The following is a 22,156-nucleotide window of genomic DNA, read 5'->3' on the forward strand; positions in this document are numbered from 1 at the left end:
TAGTATCAGTATCGGGACATCCCTAGTGTATATGTATGGTGTGAGTGTATGTGTGATGTCTGTATGATGTCTGTGTATATATATGATGTGTGTATGAGCCCTGCAAAATGACCTCCAGCAGGCCACAAATGTGCATGTGTCCACTCAAACGGTCAGAAACAGACTCCATGAGGGTGATATGAGGTCCCGACGTCCACAGGTGGTGGTTGTGATTACAGCCCAACACTGTGCAGGACTTTTGGCATTTGCCAGAGAACACAAATATTGGCAAAATTGAAAGCAGGTTCACACTGAGCACATGTGACAGTGTGGAGACGCCGTGGAGAACGTTCTGCTACCTGCAACATCCTCCAGCATGACTGGTTTTGTGGTGGGTCAGTAATGGTGTGGGGTGGCATTTCTTTGGGGGGTCGCACAGCCCTCCATGTGCTTGCCAGAGGTAGCCTGACTGCCTTTAGGTACCGAGATGAGATCCTCAGACCCCTTGTGAGACCATATGCTGGTGTGGTTGGCCCTGGGTTCCTCCTAATGCAAGACAATGCTAGACCTCATGTGGCTGGAGTGTGTCAGCAGTTCCTGCAAGAGAAAGGCATTGATGCTATGGACTGGCCGCCCGTACGCCAGACCTGAATCCGATTGAGCACATCTGGGACGTCTCGCTCCACCACAGACTGTCCAGGAGTTGGCGGATGCTTTAGTCCAGGTCTGGGAGGACATCCCTCAGGAGACCATCCTCCACCTCATCAGGATCATGCCCAGGCGTTGTAGGGAGGTCATACGGGCACGTGGAGGCCACACACACTACTGAGCCTCATTGGGACTTGTATTAAGGACATTACATAAAGTTGGATCAGCCTGTAGTGGGGTTTTCCACTGTGATTTTGAGTGTGACTCCATATCCAGACCTCCATGGGTTGATACATTTGATTTCCATTGATAATTTTTGTGTGATTTTGTTGTCACATTCAACTATGTAAAGATGAAAGTATTTCATACGATTAGTTCATTCAGATCTAGGATGTGTTATCTTAGTGTTCCCTTTATGTTTTTTGATCAGTGTATGAATCGGTGAATTTGATATTACATCTGACTGTTTTTTGTCTTTTTTCGTTGTAGGTGAATGTTTCCGAGACCCTAGTTATGTGAAAATGACTCAGGGAAAGAAGAAGAAGAGAGTGAACCGCAGTGTTCTTCTCGCAAAGAAAATCATCATCAAAGATGGCGGCTCTGTAAGTGTCCCTGTGATTACATCCTCTGAGTGCCGCTTCTGGGCTTTTGAAGAATTTGTTGTACTTAGTAACGTTCATGTAATAGAATGATAAATTATATTTGAAGGAATTTTGTATGGAATTTAGTATTGTATCATATATGTATAATACAAGTGTGTATATTGCATGCTGCCTGACGACTTTTTCATGCTGCCTGAACTACGAGTGACGGGGTCGGTCTCAGTTGGCATTTGCCCGCCTTTTTGGGCTTCATTGGTAATCTTTCTATACCCAAATGTCAAAATGTATCGATGAAGGCTGGTGGACCAGGAAGAAGCCACCTCGATGGCCTCTTGTTCGAGCAGCATGAAATTGGTAACTGATTCCCTTTTAACTTATATAATTAATGAAGAGAGTTAATGGAATCCGCAGGATAGGGGATAAGTTTCAGATCGCAGGGGTCCGACCACCCCCTCCCCGTGATATCCTGTATGGAGCCCTGGCTCTCCCTTGGAGCGGTGCATCACAACCCCCGCCCCCTCCATATAATCTCTAAGTAGGAGAGCCAAACATAGCCGAACAGCTCTCCCATAGACCGATATGGAGAGGGGTTCAGCGGGCCCCTCTATGGGTGGGGGGTTGTGACAAGCTGCTCCAGGGGAGAGCTGGGGCTCCATACAGGTGATTCCGTGGGGCCCCTGCGCTCGGACCCCCCCCTGGTAATCTAACACATCAGCATCGTCGGACCCCTCCTCCCCAACAGCACATTTTGTGGGAAAGTCTGGATGGACAGTTTTATTTCAACCCACCTTATATTTTGTTCCCAGGGGATATAGGTTGTCTCCTACAGATTCCTCTAGCAGTCAGGTGTCTGGCACCACCTTGCTCTCCTCTCCCCATTTAGAACATATGCACGCTCGAGCAAACTGAGAGTTCATGTGGAGGGTTGCATTGAGTCTAAAAGCTATTGGTCGGCCTTCTAAAGTGTATGAGCAGCATTTTTCAGCTGTTACAAAACTCGCACTGCTATAAAGGCCTGACTGTCCCTGCACACTGGGCCGCTGGAGAGGCATTTACTGCACTAAAATCTTCTAGGTTCTATTGATGAACCAATGTCCTTTCCTTTTCCTGAGAAAAACAATATTCACAGGCAATCCATGTGTTTTTGTTTTTTTATAATATGTGCTGCATACTCCCTGTGGAGCAATGTCACATTCTTCCTCTTTATTTCGCCCAGTTATCATATTATTTCTGGGCACTGAGTTTTGTTCATCTGCCTTGTCATCACTTCTCCTGTTCGGACAGGATCAGACACTTGTGATTCTTTCCTCCCTTCCCTAGTTTGACAGGAGGCGTTTTACATTTTTCCATTCATCTGCGTGTCCTCACTTTCCTTTTCATGGGAGTTGACGTTGTTGTTCAGGCCCTTTTTACATGGACTGATGATCAGGTGATCCTATGAACACACATTTATGATCACCGTCCATGTAACATCCCAGCGATCAGCTGACGTATGAGTAGACACCTGTCAGCTGATCGTATCTTATGTCAACCTAAAAATGATCTCCGCATGTCTCTTCGTGTACACAGGGACTGTGCTGCTGACAATGTGTGTCTGAGCGGAGCGGTTGAAAGGGGTACGCCACTGGAAAAAAATTATTTATTTATTATTTTTTTAAATCAACTGGTGCAAAAAAGTTATACAGATTTGTAAATTACTTCTAATAAAAAATCTTAATCCTTCCAGTACTGATCAGCTGCTGTATGTTCCAGAGGAAGTTCTTTTCTTTTTGAATTTGGTCTCTCGGACCACAGTTCTCTTTGCTGACACCTCTGTCCATGTCAGGAACTGTCCAGAGCAGTAAATGTTTGCTATGGGTATTTGGTCCTACTCTTGACAGTTCCTTAAATGGACAGAGGATTCAGCAGAGAGCACTGTGGTCAGACAGAAAGGAAATTAAAAAAGAAAAAAAACTTCCTCGTGATCATACAGCAGCTGATAAGTACTGGAAGGGTTACCTTTTTTTAATAGAGGTAATTTACAAATCTGTTTAACTTTCTGGCACCAGTTGGTTAGAAAAAAATTGTTTTCCACCGGAGTACCCCTTTAATCGAATGACTACAGACCACTTTGTTTTTCTATAATGCCGATCGGCGCGCACTGTGGGCAAGTTGTGTTGAAAGACTCCTGGTTTTGTAGATAATAAAACACTAATGTTGTCGTTCTGTTTTTTAGCCTCAGGGGTTTGGCTCTCCAAGCGTGTATCATGCAGTCATCGTCATCTTCCTTGAATTTTTCGCTTGGGGTTTGCTCACCGCTCCCACTTTGGTGGTAAGTTCTGTTTAAGCTTACACTTAGCTTGTCAGAAAGTGTGACCTTGTTGTCCATGGAACCCCAGGATGCGTATGACAGACTTAATTGTTGCTTTGTCAGGCTGTTAAATTCTACATGAAGAACTACTGGTATGGAGTTTATTTGGCTGCCTACAGGGTTGAGCTGCACTTGGGCATCAATTATTATTTTCAATAATTAAAAACACTGGCTAAAAGTTATCTAGTAGAACAGCATGCCTCAGTATATGGCTCTTCAGCTGTTGTGTAACTGCAACTTTCATCATGCGGCTGTCAGGGCATGATGGGAGTTGGTTTCGCAACAGCTGGAGCTTCGCAGGTTGGGAAATCCTGTAGAAGAGCAGCAATTCACCCCCTCAGGTAGTAATGGTGGTGTATAGCACAACTATTTTATTTGAGATTTGTGTTTTGGTGCATATTTTGGGGAAAAACTGCACAATTTTTCTTTGTCTTGAGCCACAGCCCAAAAGTGGATTTTTGCAGGAAGTGTAGGTATTATTCTATGTTGGGGCCAGGCTTGCAAGGAGACTCAAAAGCGAGGGGGGGTGGGTGGGGTGTGGGGTAGCAGTGATGGTGGGTGGGGTGTGGGGTAGCAGTGATGGTGGCGGGGGGGGGTAGCAGTGACGGTGGGGGGGGGGGGGTAGCAGTGACGGCGGGGGGGGGGTAGCAGTGACGGCGGGGGGGGGGGGGGGTAGCAGTGACGGCGGGGGGGGGGGGTAGCAGTGACGGCGGGGGGGGGGGTAGCAGTGACGGCGGGGGGGGGGGTAGCAGTGACGGCGGGGGGGGGGTAGCAGTGACGGCGGGGGGGGGGGTAGCAGTGACGGCGGGGGGGGGGGGTAGCAGTGACGGCGGGGGGGGGGGGGTAGCAGTGATGGTGGGGGGGGGGGTAGCAGTGATGGGGGGGGGGGTAGCAGTGATGGGGGGGGGGGTAGCAGTGATGGGGGGGGGGGGGGTAGCAGTGATGGGGGGGGGGGGGTAGCAGTGATGGGGGGGGGTAGCAGTGATGGGGGGGGGGGGTAGCAGTGATGGCGGGGGGGGTGGGTGGTTAGCAGTGATGGGGGGGTGGGTGGTTAGCAGTGATGGCGGGGGGTGGGTAGCAGTGATGGCGGGGGGGTGGGTAGCAGTGATGGCGGGGGGGGGGTGGGTAGCAGTGATGGCGGGGGGGGGGGGTAGCAGTGATGGCGGGGGGGGGTAGCAGTGATGACGGGGGGGGGGGGTAGCAGTGATGGCGGGGGGGGGGTAGCAGTGATGGCGGGGGGGGGGTAGCAGTGATGGCGGGGGGGGGGTAGCAGTGATGGCGGGGGGGGGGTAGCAGTGATGGCGGGGGGGGGGGGGGGGTAGCAGTGATGGCGGGGGGGGGGGGGGGGTAGCAGTGATGGCGGGGGGGGGGGGTAGCAGTGATGGCGGGGGGGGGGGGGTAGCAGTGATGGCGGGGGGGGGGGGTAGCAGTGATGACGGGGGGGGTGGGTAGCAGTGATGGCGGGGGGGGGTGGGTGGTTAGCAGTGATGGGGGGGTGGGTGGTTAGCAGTGATGGCGGGGGGGTGGGTAGCAGTGATGGCGGGGGGGGTGGGTAGCAGTGATGACGGGGGGGGGTAGCAGTGATGGCGGGGGGGGGGTAGCAGTGATGGCGGGGGGGGGTAGCAGTGATGGCGGGGGGGGGTAGCAGTGATGGCGGGGGGGGGGTAGCAGTGATGGCGGGGGGGGGGGTAGCAGTGATGGCGGGGGGGGTAGCAGTGATGGCGGGGGGGGGGGGGTAGCAGTGATGGCGGGGGGGGGGGGGTAGCAGTGATGGCGGGGGGGGGTAGCAGTGATGGCGGGGGGGGGTAGCAGTGATGGCGGGGGGGGGGGTAGCAGTGATGGCGGGGGGGGGGGGTAGCAGTGATGGCGGGGGGGGGGGGGGGGTAGCAGTGATGGCGGGGGGGGGGGGGGGGTAGCAGTGATGGCGGGGGGGGGGGTAGCAGTGATGGCGGGGGGGGGGTAGCAGTGATGGCGGGGGGGGGTAGCAGTGATGGCGGGGGGGGGGGTAGCAGTGATGGCGGGGGGGGGGTTGCAGTGATGGCGGGGGGGGTTGCAGTGATGGCGGGGGGGGTAGCAGTGATGGCGGGGGGGGTAGCAGTGATGGCGGGGGGGGGTAGCAGTGATGGCGGGGGGGGGGTAGCAGTGATGGCGGGGGGGGGGTAGCAGTGATGGCGGGGGGGGGGTAGCAGTGATGGCGGGGGGGGGGTAGCAGTGATGGCGGGGGGGGGGTAGCAGTGATGGCGGGGGGGGGGGGTAGCAGTGATGGCGGGGGGGGGTGTAGCAGTGGGGGGGGGGGGGGTAGCAGTGGGGGGGGGGGGGTAGCAGTGGGGGGGGGGGGGGGTAGCAGTGGGGGGGGGGGGGGGTGTAGCAGTGGGGGGGGGGTGTAGCGGGGGGGGGGGGGGGGGGTGTAGCAGTGGGGGGGGGGGTGTAGCAGTGGGGGGGGGGGGGTGTAGCAGTGGGGGGGGGGGGGTGTAGCAGTGGGGGGGGGGTGTAGCAGTGGGGGGGGGGGGGTGTAGCAGTGGGGGGGGGGTGTAGCAGTGGGGGGGGGGGGGTGTAGCAGTGGGGGGGGGGGGTGTAGCAGTGGGGGGGGGGGGGTGTAGCAGTGGGGGGGGGGGGGTGTAGCAGTGGGGGGGGGGGGGGTGTAGCAGTGGGGGGGGGGGGTGTAGCAGTGGGGGGGGGGGGGGTGTAGCAGTGGGGGGGGGGGGGGTGTAGCAGTGGGGGGGGGGGGGTGTAGCAGTGGGGGGGGGGGGGGTGTAGCAGTGGGGGGGGGGGGTGTAGCAGTGGGGGGGGGGGGGTGTAGCAGTGGGGGGGGGGGGTGTAGCAGTGGGGGGGGGGGGGGTGTAGCAGTGGGGGGGGGGGGGTGTAGCAGTGGGGGGGGGGGGTGTAGCAGTGGGGGGGGGGGGTGTAGCAGTGGGGGGGGGGGGGTGTAGCAGTGGGGGGGGGGGGTGTTAGCAGTGGGGGGGGGGGGGTGTTAGCAGTGGGGGGGGGGGGGGGGTGTAGCAGTGGGGGGGGGGGGGGGGGGTGTAGCAGTGGGGGGGGGGGGGGGTGTAGCAGTGGGGGGGGGGGGGGTGTAGCAGTGGGGGGGGGGGGGGTGTAGCAGTGGGGGGGGGGGGGTGTAGCAGTGGGGGGGGGGGGGGTGTAGCAGTGGGGGGGGGGGGTGTAGCAGTGGGGGGGGGGGGGGGGTGTAGCAGTGGGGGGGGGGGGGGGTGTAGCAGTGGGGGGGGGGGGGGTGTAGCAGTGGGGGGGGGGGGGGGTGTAGCAGTGGGGGGGGGGGGGGGTGTAGCAGTGGGGGGGGGGGGGGTGTAGCAGTGGGGGGGGGGGGGGGTGTAGCAGTGGGGGGGGGGGGGTGTAGCAGTGGGGGGGGGGGGGTGTAGCAGTGGGGGGGGGGGGGTGTAGCAGTGGGGGGGGGGGGGGTGTAGCAGTGGGGGGGGGGGGTGTAGCAGTGGCGGCGGGGGGGGGGGGTGTAGCAGTGGCGGCGGGGGGGGGGGGGGGGGGTGTAGCAGTGGCGGCGGGGGGGGGGGGGGGTTGGTGTAGCAGTAGCAGTGGCGGGGGGGGGGGGGGCTGGTGTGGCGGCCGGGGGGGGGGGGGTAGCAGTGGCGGCCGGGGGGGGGGGGGCTGGTGTGGCGGCCGGGGGGGGGGGGGGTAGCAGTGGCGGCCGGGGGGGGGGTGGTAGCAGTGGCGGCCGGGGGGGGGGGGGGGGGGTGGTGTAGCAGTGGCGGCCGGGGGGGGGGGGGGTAGCAGTGGCGGCCGGGGGGGGGGGGGTAGCAGTGGCGGCCGGGGGGGGGGGGGGGTAGCAGTGGTGGCGGCCGGGGGGGGGGGGGGGTAGCAGTGGTGGCGGCCGGGGGGGGGGTAGCAGTGGTGGCGGGGGGGGGTGGCAGCAGTGGTGGCGGGGGGGGGGGTAGCAGCAGTGGTGGCGGGGGGGGGGGGGTGTAGCAGTGGTGGCGGGGGGGGGGGGTAGCAGTGGTGGCGGGGGAGGGGGGGGGGTGTAACAGTGATTTTAGTAGTAGTAGTAGTAGTGATGAGCCAGGATAGCAAAATGTCTATGACTGATGGTTATAATTAGGATGAATTTGACTTATTTGTGTTTCTCCTTTTTAACAGATTTGTCTTTGTACAGGGAAGATAATTTGATCCTTTGGAGTCCTACAGAGATCATTATAAATCCCCTTGTTACCCTGTCTATATATTTAGTAGTTAATTCTATCATAACTGTAGATGGCTTCAGAAGATTAAAGGCTACAAACCTTCATTATAGATGGTAGAATCGCCCTGTGCGTATAGTTTCATCTTCTACTTGTTGCTTAACCACGAGATGATTCACCGGCTCTTCCTGTATGGATGCTCGCAGGATGTTGGGGGTATAACCTTTTCTATACTTTCACAACACGTTCTCTGTTTCCCTTGTGCAGGTTTTACATGAGACCTTCCCAAAGCACACCTTTCTTATGAATGGACTCATCCAAGGAGTAAAGGTATGAAATGACTTGTGATCTCTGCTTTGTTCATCAGTTCTGAAGTCACCTCTTCATCATGTCATTCCGCAGACAGACCCTTTTATTACTGAAAACAAGAAAGTTGCCCATCACATCCTTGGAACCTAAACCAATTTAGTTATGGAAACTGAGCAATGCTGTCTCTGTAACTGGGGAGTAACCAATTTGGCATATTTCTCAGTGCAGTGCTGTGTCCATAACTCTTACTTGGCTCTTTTTGTAATCCCAACCACCTCTGTTCACCACAGGGGGGGGGTACTCTGTTCTAGAGAGAGCTGGGACCTGCATATATGGCAATTCCGTATGTGCAAAAATAGCAAATAAAAGGCTATTTATATTACTACATATATTGTGATTGTGAATAATGTGTACACCATAATATCGGAGTACCCCTTTAAGGGAATACCTACCTACTTAGTCTATATTGAATCTGTTGCTGTTCTTGACACTTAGTGCAGTGTTTCCCCAACCAGGGTGCCACCAGCTGTTGCAAAACTACAACTCCCAGCATGCCCGGACAGCCGAAGGCTGTCCGGGCATGCTGGGAGTTGTAGTTTTGCAACAGCTGGAGGCACCCTGGTTGGGGAAACACTGTACTAAGTATTTACAGGCGAGTAGATTAGATATATTCTGATATCAAATACCAAATTGTGTGCAAGGCATGCACAGTAGTGATAAGTCAGCCAATTCATTTAAAGAGGAACTCCGCCCATAAACATCTTATCCCCTATCCGTGACTTTGTGCCCACCTCCCCTCCCCTCCTCTCTGAAAGTACCAAGGATGGAAGTGAAGCAGCAGAGGGAATACCATTTTTGCTCTCTGCAAAACCCCTTTAAAAAGGGGTACTCTGGTGGAAAACATTTTTATTTTTATTTTTTTTAAATCAACTGGTGCCAAAAAGTTAAACGGATTTGTAAAATTCTTAATCCTTCCAGTACTTATCAGCTGCTGTATACTGCAGAGGAAGTTCTTTTCTTTTTGAATTTCCTTTCTGTCTGACCACAGTGCTCTCTGCTGACACCTCTGTCCATGTCAGGAACTGTCCAGAGCAGGAGAGGTTTGCTATGGGGATTTTCTCCTGCTCTGGACAGTTCCTGATACTGGCATCAGGTGTCAGCAGAGAGCACTGTGGACAAGACAAAAAAAAGAAATTCAAAAAGAAAATAATTTCCTCTGTAGCAAACTATCTATTTAACTTTCTGGCACCAGTTATTATAAAAAAACAAAAAATAAAAAAAAAATAAAAAACTAACTACTTAGTCTATATTGAATCTGTTCCTGTTCTTGACAAAGTCAGCGTTTCCCAACCAGGGTGCCTGAAGGCTGTCCGGGCATGCTGGGAGTTGTAGTTTTGCAACAGCTGGAGGCACACTAGTTGGGAAAAGACTGCACTAAGTATTTACAGGCGAGTAGATTAGATATATTCTGATATCAAATACCAAATTGTGTGCAAGGCATGCACAGTAGTGATAAGTCAGCCAATTCATTTAAAGAGGTACTCTGCCCATAAACATCTTATCCCCTATCCTTTGGATAGGAAAAAAAGATGTCAAAGGGTGGAGTCCATGCCCAGTAAAGAATCTCTGGGCAGAGAGCCTGAGGGCAGTCGGTGCTAGGACCCCGCGGGCATTGCTGGTCCCCATGTTCCATCAAAAGTAAAATCCTTGCTGTGCAGCGGAATCTTATTGACGCCAATGGGACTCTGCTGCACCGAAAAATCCATAGTGTGCATGGACCCTCAGGATTTATCCAGCTCCTCTCTCTCCTTTTGGGTGCGTTCACACGCTAGTAGTGGGTTTCCCGCTGAGGGAAACCTGCTACGAGTTACACTACCATCCATTTAAATGGGTCTGCAGACAGTCGGCAAACCTGACCTTATTGCGGACCGTCTGTGGACCCATTTAAATCAATGGTAGCGTAACTCGCAGCGGGAAACCCGCTGTTAGTAATAGCATGTGAACGCACCCTTTACCTGATATGACATTGGGCGTGGAGAGACACTGCTGTGAGCTCGGCCGGACAGTTTTCAAGGCAGCCGTCCAACGCCTGCCAAGTATTGTGCACATCTCCAATTAATCAGAGTAGAACGTGGCTGTCAAATGTTTGCCTAAGGAACCGCGACACTTGGCATGTAGCCACGTCTTTTCATATTCTGTGTCATATAAGGCAGAAGACACCACATATATTCTTGAACACCTCTCCGACGTTCCTGTCGTGAAGGGGTTACCTCTTCTCCCTGGTGGTCCACTTCTGTCCTCGGCACGTCTCACAATTTAAACGTTCCAAGACAAGAGGGGCTCGGTACGAAGTAGCTATCATCTATGTGGCGGTGATTTTATGTAGCTTTTTACATATTGCTCTTGGGCATGGTTTCACCCATATGGGATCACTGTGACTTTGTGCCCACCTCCCCTCCTCTCTGAAAGTGCCAAGGACGGAAGTGAATCAGCAGAGGGAATACCTTTTTTGCTCTCTGCAAAACCCCTTTAAAGGGGTACTCCGGTGGGAAACTTTTTTATTTTTTTTTTATTTTTTAAATCAACTGTTGCCAAAAAGTTAAACGGATTTGTAAATTACTTCTATAAAAAATTCTTAATCCTTCCAGTACTTATCAGCTGCTGTATACTGCAGAGAAAGTTCTTTTCTTTTTGAATTTCCTTTGTCTGACCACAGTGCTCTCTGCTGACACCTCTGTCCATGTCAGGAACTGTCCGGAGCAGGAGAGGTTTGCTATGGGGATTTTCTCCTACTCTGGACAGCTCCTGATACGGGCATCACGTGTCAGCAGAGAGCAACTGTGGACAAGAGAAAAAAGAAATTCAAAAAGAAAAGAATTTCCTCTGTAGCATACAATCTGTTTAACTTTCTGGCACCAGTTGATTAAAAAAAAAAAAAGAAATTTTCCACCGGAGTACCTACCTACTTAGTCTACATTGAATCTGTTCCTGTTCTTTACCCTAAGTCAGCGTTTCCCAACCAGGGTGCCCGAAGGCTGTCCGGGCATGCTGGGAGTTGTAGTTTTGCAACAGCTGGAGGCACATTGTTTGGGAAACACTGCACTAAGTATTTACAGCTCTTGTACGGAGATGACCTAATCACGTGTAATGATTAAAAAGTCTTTACTGCAGATGAAATTTCATCAGTTTTAATGTGTTAGTTTTATAAAATAGTTGATATCAAATACAAACTGTGACCTGTCTGTACTAATGCATTTGACTTCTCTGTTCCTTTCATTCAGGGGTTGTTGTCCTTCCTCAGTGCACCCCTCATAGGGGCGCTCTCTGACGTTTGGGGAAGAAAGTCTTTCTTGCTGCTAACTGTGTTCTTCACCTGTGCTCCTATACCACTGATGAGAATCAGTCCTTGGTATGTAGTGACGCCCCGTTTGTGTGTAGTGACGCCCCGTTTGTGTGTGGCGACGCCCCGTTTGTGTGTGGCGACGCCCCGTTTGTGTGTGGCGACGCCCCGTTTGTGTGTCGCGACGCCCCGTTTGTGTGTGGCGACGCCCCGTTTGTGTGTGGCGACGCCCCGTTTGTGTGTGGCGACGCCCCGTTTGTGTGTGGCGACGCCCCGTTTGTGTGTGGCGACGCCCCGTTTGTGTGTGGCGACGCCCCGTTTGTGTGTGGCGACGCCCCGTTTGTGTGTGGCGACGCCCCGTTTGTGTGTGGCGACGCCCCGTTTGTGTGTGGCGACGCCCCGTTTGTGTGTGGCGACGCCCCGTTTGTGTGTGGCGACGCCCCGTTTGTGTGTGGCGACGCCCCGTTTGTGTGTGGCGACGCCCCGTTTGTGTGTGGCGACGCCCCGTTTGTGTGTGGCGACGCCCCGTTTGTGTGTGGCGACGCCCCGTTTGTGTGTGGCGACGCCCCGTTTGTGTGTGGCGACGCCCCGTTTGTGTGTGGCGACGCCCCGTTTGTGTGTGGCGACGCCCCGTTTGTGTGTGGCGACGCCCCGTTTGTGTGTGGCGACGCCCCGTTTGTGTGTGGCGACGCCCCGTTTGTGTGTGGCGACGCCCCGTTTGTGTGTGGCGACGCCCCGTTTGTGTGTGGCGACGCCCCGTTTGTGTGTGGCGACGCCCCGTTTGTGTGTGGCGACGCCCCGTTTGTGTGTGGCGACGCCCCGTTTGTGTGTGGCGACGCCCCGTTTGTGTGTGGCGACGCCCCGTTTGTGTGTGGCGACGCCCCGTTTGTGTGTGGCGACGCCCCGTTTGTGTGTGGCGACGCCCCGTTTGTGTGTAGCGACGCCCCGTTTGTGGTGTATGCCAACTAATTTTTCCCTGTTTTTCAGGTGGTACTTTGCAGTAATTTCTGTGTCTGGTGTATTTGCCGTTACCTTTTCTGTGGTATTTGCTTATGTAGCTGATATAACACAGGAGCATGAGAGAAGCATGGCATATGGACTGGTAGGTGAATTATTAGGTTGCATTAAAATTTAATAGATTTCTTGAAGATTTTAAAGGGTTACTCTGCTCCCCAGCGTCCGAAACTCAATGTTCCGAACGCTGGGTGCGGGCTTCCGTGTTCATGCCCGCCCCCTCGTGATGCCACCCACCTCAATGCAAGTCTATGGGAGGGGGCATGATGGCTGTCATGCCCCCTTCCCACAGACTTTCATTGAGGGGGCAGGGTGTGACGTCTCTGGGCATGACGAGGGGGCGGCTGGGAACACGGAAGCCTGCACCCAGTGTTCAAAATATTGAGTTCTGTACGCTGGGAAGCAGAGTAATCCTTTAAAGCGGTACTCCGGTGGAAAACGTTTTTTTTTTTTATCAACTGGTGCCAGAAAGTTAAACAGATTTGTAAATTACTTCTATTAAAAAAGCTTAATCCTTCCAGTACTTATTAGCTGCTGAATACTACAGAGGAAATTATTTTCTTTTTGGAACACAGTGCTCTCTGCTGACATCTCTGTCCATTTTAGGAACTGTTCAGAGCAGCCTATGTTTTCTATGGGGATTTTCTCCTACTCTGGACAGTTCTTAAAATGGACAGAGATGTAAGCAGAGAGCACTGTGTTCCAAAAAGAAAAGAATTTCCGCTGTAGTATTCAGCAGCTAATAAGTACTGGAAGGATTAAGATAAAAAAAAAAAAAAAAAGTAATTTACAAATCTGTTTAACTTTCTGGACCCAGATGATTAAAAAAAAAAAAAAAAGTTTTCCACTGGAGCCTTCAGCTGTCCGGGCATGCTGGAAGTTGTAGTTTTGCAACAACTGGAAGCACCTTGGTTGGAAAACCCTGGTCTACAGCTTTCAAGCAGATTTTGTTTATAATTTGGTATACATAAGGTCCGATTTATCTTATCATAACATGAATATTATCAATAAAAATGAACCTACACTTCTCTGATGCCGTTTTGTGGTTTCTTTTCTATATGAGCTCCCACAGTGGAAACTACATGAACTTTCTGTGACGTGTGAGGCTTATCGGCCTTTACTGGTTATTTCCATAGACGCTTTCTGATAAGAGCACAAGGCAAATCTCTGTGTAAACACAGTGAAAAACTTGGACTTTGCAAACACTGATTATAGAAATCCCACTGAGTGCAGTATGGTTTATGTAATACAGCGTTTCCTAACCAGGGTGCCTCCAGCTGTTGCAAAACTAGAACTCCCAGCATGTCTGCGCAGCTAAAGGCTGTCCGGGCATGCTGGGAGCTGTAGTTTTGTAACAGCTGGAGGCACACTGGTTGGGAAAACAATGCTGTAATACCTCACTATTTACAGAGATAAACATCCGTATCTCATATTACAAAGGTTATGGCTTCATTCCTAAAACATTTTTAACTGAGAATTTAGTGATTGTTTTTAAGCAAATGATGGAAGCCACTTAGGTTTATACAGTGTATATCTGTGGTTTGGTGATGACATGCTGGTAGTGATAGTGCACTGACTGCTGTAGATTAATATATTAGACATCTGCTATATATTTTTTTAGCAGATCTTTTTTATATTGTAGAACATTTTTAAAACAGCCAATATATGACACTTGTGACAAAGGCAAAAAAAAAGTCTTAATCTGTTGTCTTGTTATCTAGGATTACAAATACAGAGCTGGTTTCTTTAAAGGGGTTCTCCGGTGCTTACACATCTTTTGCCTGATCGTGGGAGTCCCGCAGCTGGGGACCCCTGGGATCATGCACGCGGCACCCCGTTTGTAATCAGTGCCCGGAGCGTGTGCGCTCCGGGACTGATTACCGGCGACCGCAGGGCCGGCGGCGTGTGACGCCCCGCCCCCGTGTGACTTCACGCTCCGCCCCTCAATGCAAGCCTACGGGAGGGGGCGGGATAGCTATCACGCCCCCTGCCGTAGGCTTGCATTGAGGGGCAGAGCGTGACGTCACATGCCGCCTGCCCTGCTGTCGACCATAATCAGACCCGGAGCGAACACTCTCCGGGCACTGATTACAAACGGGGTGCCGCGTGCATGATCCTGGGACTCCCGCGATCAGGCATCTTATCCCCTATCCTTTGGATAGGGGATAAGATGTTTAAGCACCGTAGTACCCATTTAAATAAAAATATATAAAACTCCACCACCTCAGGTTGTGTGTGGTATTGGAACTCTGTTCTATTCAAGTGAATAGAGCTAAGTTGTAATACCACACAAATCCTAAGGCACGGTTTCCCAAACAGGGTGCCTCCAGCTGTTGCAAAACTACAACTCCCATCATGCCTTTGGCTTTCCGGGCATGCTGGGAGTTGTAGTTTTGCAACAGCTGTAGACACCCTGTTTGGGGAACACTGCATATATATATATATATACACACACACACACACACTCTGTATGCTGGGAGTTGTAGTTTTGCAACAGCTGGAGGCACCCTGGTTGGGAAGCACTGATTTAGTGTCAAAACAAGGAACAGATTAAATGTAGACTAAGTACCAGAGTTCCTTTTGAAGGGAACTCTGGTGGCAAACTTATGTTTTTATCAACTGGTGCCGTAAAGTTAAACAGATTTGTAAATTACTTCTATTAAAAAATATTCATCCTTCCAGTACTTATTAGCTGCTGTTATGCTCCACAGGAAGTTCTTTTCTTTTTGAATTTCCTTTCTGTCTGACCACAGAGCACTCCCTGCTGACACCTCTGTCCATTTTAGGAACTGTCCAGAGCAGGAGAGGTTTGCTATGGGAATTTGCTCCTACTCTGGACAGTTCCTAAAATGAACAGAGGTGTCAGCAAAGAGCACTGTGGTCAGACAGAAGGGAAATTTAAAAAAAAAAACTTCCTGTGGAGCATACAACAGCTGATAAGTACTGGAAAGATTAAGATTTTTGTTAATAGAAGTAATTTACCAATCTTTTTTAAACTTTCTGGCACCAGTTGATAAAAAAAAAAAAAAAACTCTTATCCAGGGGAGTACCCCTTTAACCCTATGTGTAAAGGGTAGGGGGGCTGGATGAGTCCACTTAGACTTGATAAAGCACTCTTGGAGTCCTTAGTAGTGTATAGTCCTCAAGATCCGTATGTCCAGGATCTTGGATTAACCCTCAAAGGTGCTGCTGTCTTTCTAATACCCCCTTCCAATAGGTTTCCAGCTCCCAGGAACCCCTAAATGTATGTACCGTATGTTCTTTTCTTTTAACATTTTCTTGTTTATTCTCCTTTCTGGCAGTATGTTGACGAGTTCTGTAAATTTGCAGGTTTCGGCAACGTTTGCAGCTAGTTTGGTCACTAGTCCCGCCATCGGAGCTTACCTGAGTGATGCATACGGCGACTCTCTCGTGGTGTTGCTGGCGACCGCCATTGCTCTGCTCGACATCTGTTTCATCTTGGTGGCTGTTCCGGAGTCTCTGCCAGAGAAAATGAGACCGGCGTCTTGGGGGGCTCCAATTTCCTGGGAGCAGGCAGATCCATTTGCTGTAAGTTATTAGATTTCAGTACATGGTCTAAATGTTTATGTAGTCTATGATGAGGCCTACACTGTTGTTTAGATGACATTTGGTGTATTTTTTTTATTTGATCGTAAACCTTTGAGAATTTATTTTCTTATTGGGCTATCTGGGTAATAAAAGCAAACAAAACAGTATACAGTAAAACTATAAATCCACACTACCGGACACTACAAGGAATATATATAGTGGCACTACTACTCCAAAACCATATCCGGGTTTCTCAGCCAATGTAGCTCTGTCACTATTGGAGACTAAGATCCTGGGTCCACGGTGTTGGGACCCAGAAATAAATTCAGGTTCAACTGCAATATTCTAGTATAGAAACACACGGTAACAAGCACTCACCACAAGGCTTCAGCCAGACAACTCTGCTTCACATCCTTCTACGGACCCGGTTCCAGACTTACTGCAGGGCACTCAGAGGCGGCGACTGCCGGCGGTACCGCCGGCAGTCGCCGCCTCTGAGCGCCCTGCAGTAAGTCTGGAAACGGGTCCGTAGAAGGATGTGAAGCGGAGTCTTGGCTGAAGCCTTGTGGTGAGTGCTTGTTACCGTGTGTTTCTATACTAGAATAAATCCACACTACCCTCACCCTTCTTAGCAGCAACTGACAAGCTGTTGTGTATCTATGTATATGTCTCCTATAGCTAGTAGGAGGACTGACCTGTTCCTGTAATGGGCTGCACGTATATAGGAGAGCGTGTTTAAGATTATAGATCCATGTTAAAACTTCCACATTGGTACCCTAAAGGCTAGGTTCAGACTACGGAATCTCCGGGCAGAAAACTTCCGCCCGGAGACTCCGAGTGGGGCCAGCGCTGACTAAATTAGTCGGCGCTAGGACCGCACGGACACTGCAGTCTCCAATAGACTGCAATGTGTACCGCAAGTATTTCCGCCTGAAGAATGAGCAACGCCATTCTTCAGGCGGAAATTTCCAAGCGGATATTCCGTTCACAAATTCCGAAGTGTGAATTTGTAAACGGAAATCCATTCACTACACTATACATTTTAGTAAGCGGAATTTCTGCCTGCAATTTCAAAGCGGAATTACAGGCCGTGTGAACCTAGCCTAAGAGGATCGGCGCCTGTCAAACAAGTGATTATATGCTGCACTTATAGGGGTTATTCAGGAAAAAACATTATATAGAATATAATATATATATCTATCTATCTATATATCTATATCTTATCTATATATATCTATCTATATCTATCTCTATCTCTCTATCTCTCTATCTCTCTATCTCTATCAACTGGCTCCAGAAAGTTAAACAGATTTGTAAGTTCTATTAAAAAAAAAAAATCTTAATCCTATCAGTACTTATGAGCTGCTGAAGTTGAGTTCTTTTCTGTCTAAGTGCTCTCTGATGACACGTGTCTCGGGAACTGTCCAGAGTAGAAGCAAATCCCCATGGCAAACCTCTTCTACTCTGTGCAGTTCCCTAGACAAGCAGAGATGTCAGCAGAGAGCACTGTTGCCAGACAGAAAAGAACAACTCAACTTCAGCAGCTGATAATTATTGGAAGGATTAAGATTTTTTAATAGAAGTAATTTACAAATCTGTTTAACTTTCTGGAGCCAGTTGATCTAGGGAGTTAAACACATTGCATCGGACTGATCCTTGATACAAACTGCAAATGACATGGGTTCGGTGCATGTAAGTGTCTGGCTCTGCTCCTAATCCCACTTCATACTCCTTACCTGACTTCATGATGTACTAGTACATTATATGTGTCAGGAAGGGGTCTGAAGTTCCAACATAGATTGTAATGTAACAAATAGATCAAACATGCAGCAGTCTACCGGTGACTGTGATCTGTTTCAGGATTCTATACGTTTTATGCATACTAGACTGCACTTTAATAAATCTTTAATATGTGCAGCCGCTCAGAGACCTTCTGGTGTGTAAGATGCTAATGTCTGCACATTTCTATTTCACATGTTTAAGTTGTATTAACCCTCTAGGCCTCGCCATCCTAAAGGTAAGCAGTTTGTGTAGCTATATGTATAGACGTGTGTGTGGGCAGAACACTCACTGGTGGGACACATGGAAGTGCATTGTGCTTGTTATTCTGCATTGACATGACACAGGAACACTTCTGTTACAATAAGGATTATTTAGAAAACTTTAATAGATTTTTTTTTTTTATTATTATTAGATTCAGTGCAGTACTAATGTCTAAGAAAGCTTAGAGTACCTGTCACCAAATAAACTTTTCTAAATTAACTCAGGCTATGTTCCCCAACTACGCCTAACACTCCCCCACCCTTAAAAAAATAAATAAATAAATAAAATCAGAACTTTAAAAAGCTCTATATCTCACCATTCTTCTTGCTCACATCCCATCAGGAGAAAGTGGTCGTTTCCCATCAGGCATGACAATACTGAAGCCTGCTGGGGTAAAACTTCCGCCCTCACATAATCTCTGCGCAACTTTCAATCTGTGCATTTTTTGGCGAGGCTCTTTGAAGCTGTCAATCAAGCTCAGTGCCACAAAAGCACTTCCTGCGTTTGGTCTCGTGCCAGGCCAGAAGGAGACCAAACTCACTGTATTAATTGTGACAGGGATCAGAACAGAGCCACCTAGTGGCTGTTTTTTTTCCATTACATTTTAAACATATTTATGTTGATAATTTTAAAAGCAAGTGAATGGGAAAGTGTCTGCTAATTACACAAGGAACACTATAATAAAAGTTCTATTTGGTGACAGGTACTCTGCAATACAGACAGTTGTGGTCACGGTTGTACTTCATCTCATTTACTTCTGCTTGCTTTATTTGTGGAGAAATGGAGAGCACAAGGGTTCGGACATCAGAGTTGAATCACACCCGGTGTCATTTTACATTGGACAAATCTGTCACAAAATCTGCCTAAGGCTGCGTTCACACCACGTTTTTGCAATACAGTTCCCGTATAAGTTTTCAATCTGAAAACAGTACGGAGCCGTATTGAAAACCGTATGCACTGTCTCTCCATTGAAAACCATATGCCAAAAGATGCATCCGGTTGTGTCCGTTTTGCATCCTGTACGGTTTTGTTTATTTATTTATTTTTTCCCCGTACCCAAAACCATAGCCTACCATGGTTTTTGGTCCGGGCGAAAAACGTATTGAAATGTGTAAATTTTATTTTTTTATTTTTTATTTTTTTTAACATGGGAGTCAGTAGGAACCATACAGAACTGTATGTGCGTTCGGTTCCATCCGGGTTGCACCATGCGGTTTTTGACTTTGCAGTTTTTTTTTCTTGGAATTTCAATCAAACAAGTGAAACTTTATTCATAATGGGGTGAAAAGTTAAAAACTTTATTTTTTTCTTAAAAAACGGATGCAACCGGACATCATTTTTCAAACCGTATACGGGTTAAAATTTGTACACACGTTTTGATACAGTTTTAGTCCGGTTTTGAGGAATCCGTTTATCAAAAACCTGATACGGGAACTGTATTGCAAAAACGTGGTGTGAACCCAGCCTAATTTGGATTGCCCTTTTGCATTACATGTAAGACCTGCCTTTTCGTTGGCCGGTTTGTCATTGTAAAATTTTATTACAAAATAGGCCTTAGGCTGGGTTCACACCACGTTTTGTTAAATACTGTTCCCGTATACGGCTGGGAGGAGGGGGGGGGCGGGGCTTAATCGCGGCGCCCGCACTCAGCCGTAATCGGGAACCGTATTTAATGCATGTCTGTGAGCCGACCGCAGGCAAAAGCATGGTCGACCGCGCTTTTTGCCTACGGTTGGGAAACCGCATACGGCCGAAAACAAAGCCGACCGGAGGCTGCTGTTCACTCCGGTCGGCTCATAGACATGCATTAAATACGGTTCCCAAATGCGGCTGAGTGCGGGCGCCGCGATTAAGCCCCGCCCCCCTCCTCCCAGCCGTATACGGGAACTGTATTTAAGAAAACGTGGTGTGAACCCAGCTTTAGATGTATAATTTTTGGCATTTTTATACCCACGTCTGCTTGCAGTTATAGCTGACAGTCTTTTGTATGTCACTACACCTGCGCCCTGGTGTATATTGTAAATTACAGCAGAGCTCTGTTGCTTTACGGTCATGTTTGTGCGCTTTGCACCTACGAATTTACTTCACCATTATTTTGCTGACTTTGTTTTTTGCATAGACAGTAAATTACAGCTGATACATTGATGAAAAATGGCTGCAACTATAGACCACACACACTCAATGTGTTATGGCAGCTCAACACAAATATATATATATATATCTCACAAACACTTATTCTGCCGAAATCATGAACCACTTACTGCTGTGCTGTCCGTATGTTCATTGTGACCAGATATTGTTGGCTCATCTTGCTCACATTTATATTTTGCTTCTGCCTCATTTGTGTGATGTTTTCTGCATTTGTCTGCTTCGTAGCCAAGATAACCTGTCCTAGGATCATGCTCCTCTGTTCACATTGATTCAAAGATGTAGACCAGTGTTTCCCAACCAGGGTGCCTCCAGCTGTTGCAAAACTACAACTCCCAGCCTTCGGCTGTCTGGGCATGCTGGGAGTTGTAGTTTTGCAACAGCTGGAGGCACCCTGGTTGGGAAACACTGGGGTAGATGCACAAAACTGCTTGAAAAAGAATGAATTTAGGAGCCTGATAGTTGTTGTTTTTGTGTCAAAACGGATGATACAAACACCTACCAGGTAATTTGTTTTTTTTAGCCATCAGTTTTGAGAGCGTTCTGGGAATTCCAGGAAAAGATTTAGATATAGATAAATAGATAGATAGATAAATAGATAGATAAATAGATAGATAAATAGATAGATAAATAGATAGATAAATAGATAGATAAATAGATAGATAAATAGATAGATAAATAGATAGATAGTAGAGATGAGCGAACTTGCAGTAAATTCGATTCGTCACGAACTTCTCAGCTCGGCAGTTGATGACTTTTCCTGCATAAATTAGTTCAGCTTTCATGTGCTCCGGTGGGCTGGAAAAGGTGGATACAGTCCTAGGAAAGATTCTCCTAGGACTGTATCCACCTTTTCCAGCCCACCGGAGCACCGGAAAGCTGAACTAATTTATGCAGGAAAAGTAATCAACTGCCGAGCCGAGAAGTTCGTGACGAATCGAATTTACTGTAAATTCGCTCATCTCTGATAGATAGATAGATAGATAGATAATATATATAGAGAAAGAGAGTATATGTGTGTGTGTGTATATATATATATATATATATATATATATATATAATATAATATTTCATTCTCAACTGGCTCCAGAAAGGTTCAATGGATTTGTAAATTATTTCTATTGAAAAATCTTAATCCTTCCTGTAGTTATCAGTTGCTGAAGTGGAGTTGTTCTTTTCTGTCTGACAATAGTGTTCTCTGCTGACACCTCTGCATGTCTCAGGAACTGCACAGAGTAAAAGCAAATCCCCATAGCAAACCTCTCCTGCTCTGGACAGTTCCTGAGACAGCAGAGAGCACTGTTGTCAGAAAGAACAACTTCACTTCAGCAGCTGATAACTACTGGAAGGATTAAGATTTTTTTTTTTTTTTTTAATAGAAGTAATTTACAAATCTATCTTAACTTTCCGGAGCCAATTGATATATATATATCCTGGATAAATCCTTTAATCTTGCAAAAGTTGAAGGTTGGAGTCAGGGCAACAAAATGCAGTTCTTCTGATAAACAGCCCTTTGGGGGGGGGGGGGGGGGGGTCAGGTTTAGACACTGCCTTAACACTGCTGTTGTGACCCGCCCGTAACGGTCTGTTAGGCTCTTCTCTTTTTATTTTTATTTTTTTTTGCCTTTTAATGGCTGTTATCGGGACGGGTCACAACAGGCACAGTCGGGTCCCATTGATTATAATGGGGTCCGTTGTTTAAGAGGAGCATAACAGAAGAAAAAGAAGGCGCATGCACCAATTCTTCTCCTGCTATACTCCCGTCGTTTTGCAATGGCCGGTGTACTTCCACGACAGAACGGCAGTGTGTAACTAGCCATATTGTGCTTACAAGTTCAGCTTTGATAGGGCATTGTACCCAGGGACAGATTACCTTTGTATTATCATTGGGCACTCATGCTTTCCTACACTGTTACTCATCTCTCCCCAAGTCTGGAATTGGTTTCCTCCGCTGTTACTCGGTACCATCTGCTCCAGCTTTAGTGTTGGAGTCTGGATTCAGTTGGCGTCTGTGTAAATTGTTGCATTACTT

At 49.1% G+C, this 22,156-nt stretch overlaps 1 protein-coding gene across 2 annotated transcripts in view; it reads left to right on the forward strand.

Moving 5' to 3' along the window:
* MFSD14A (major facilitator superfamily domain containing 14A) overlaps positions 1-22,156 on the forward strand; it is a 60,849-nt gene that overhangs the window by 25,605 nt on the left and 13,088 nt on the right. For both annotated transcript variants that reach the window (XM_056523345.1, XM_056523346.1), the window contains exons 2-7: positions 1,117-1,229; positions 3,445-3,540; positions 7,989-8,051; positions 11,312-11,439; positions 12,358-12,472; positions 15,715-15,933. In XM_056523345.1, the coding sequence (XP_056379320.1) occupies positions 1,149-1,229; positions 3,445-3,540; positions 7,989-8,051; positions 11,312-11,439; positions 12,358-12,472; positions 15,715-15,933 (702 nt within the window). In that variant the 5' untranslated portion in view covers positions 1,117-1,148. The remainder of the gene's footprint in view (positions 1-1,116; positions 1,230-3,444; positions 3,541-7,988; positions 8,052-11,311; positions 11,440-12,357; positions 12,473-15,714; positions 15,934-22,156) is intronic.

This window comes from Hyla sarda, chromosome 6 (genome assembly GCF_029499605.1).
Source record: "Hyla sarda isolate aHylSar1 chromosome 6, aHylSar1.hap1, whole genome shotgun sequence".
NCBI classification, from domain to species: Eukaryota; Metazoa; Chordata; class Amphibia; order Anura; family Hylidae; genus Hyla; species Hyla sarda.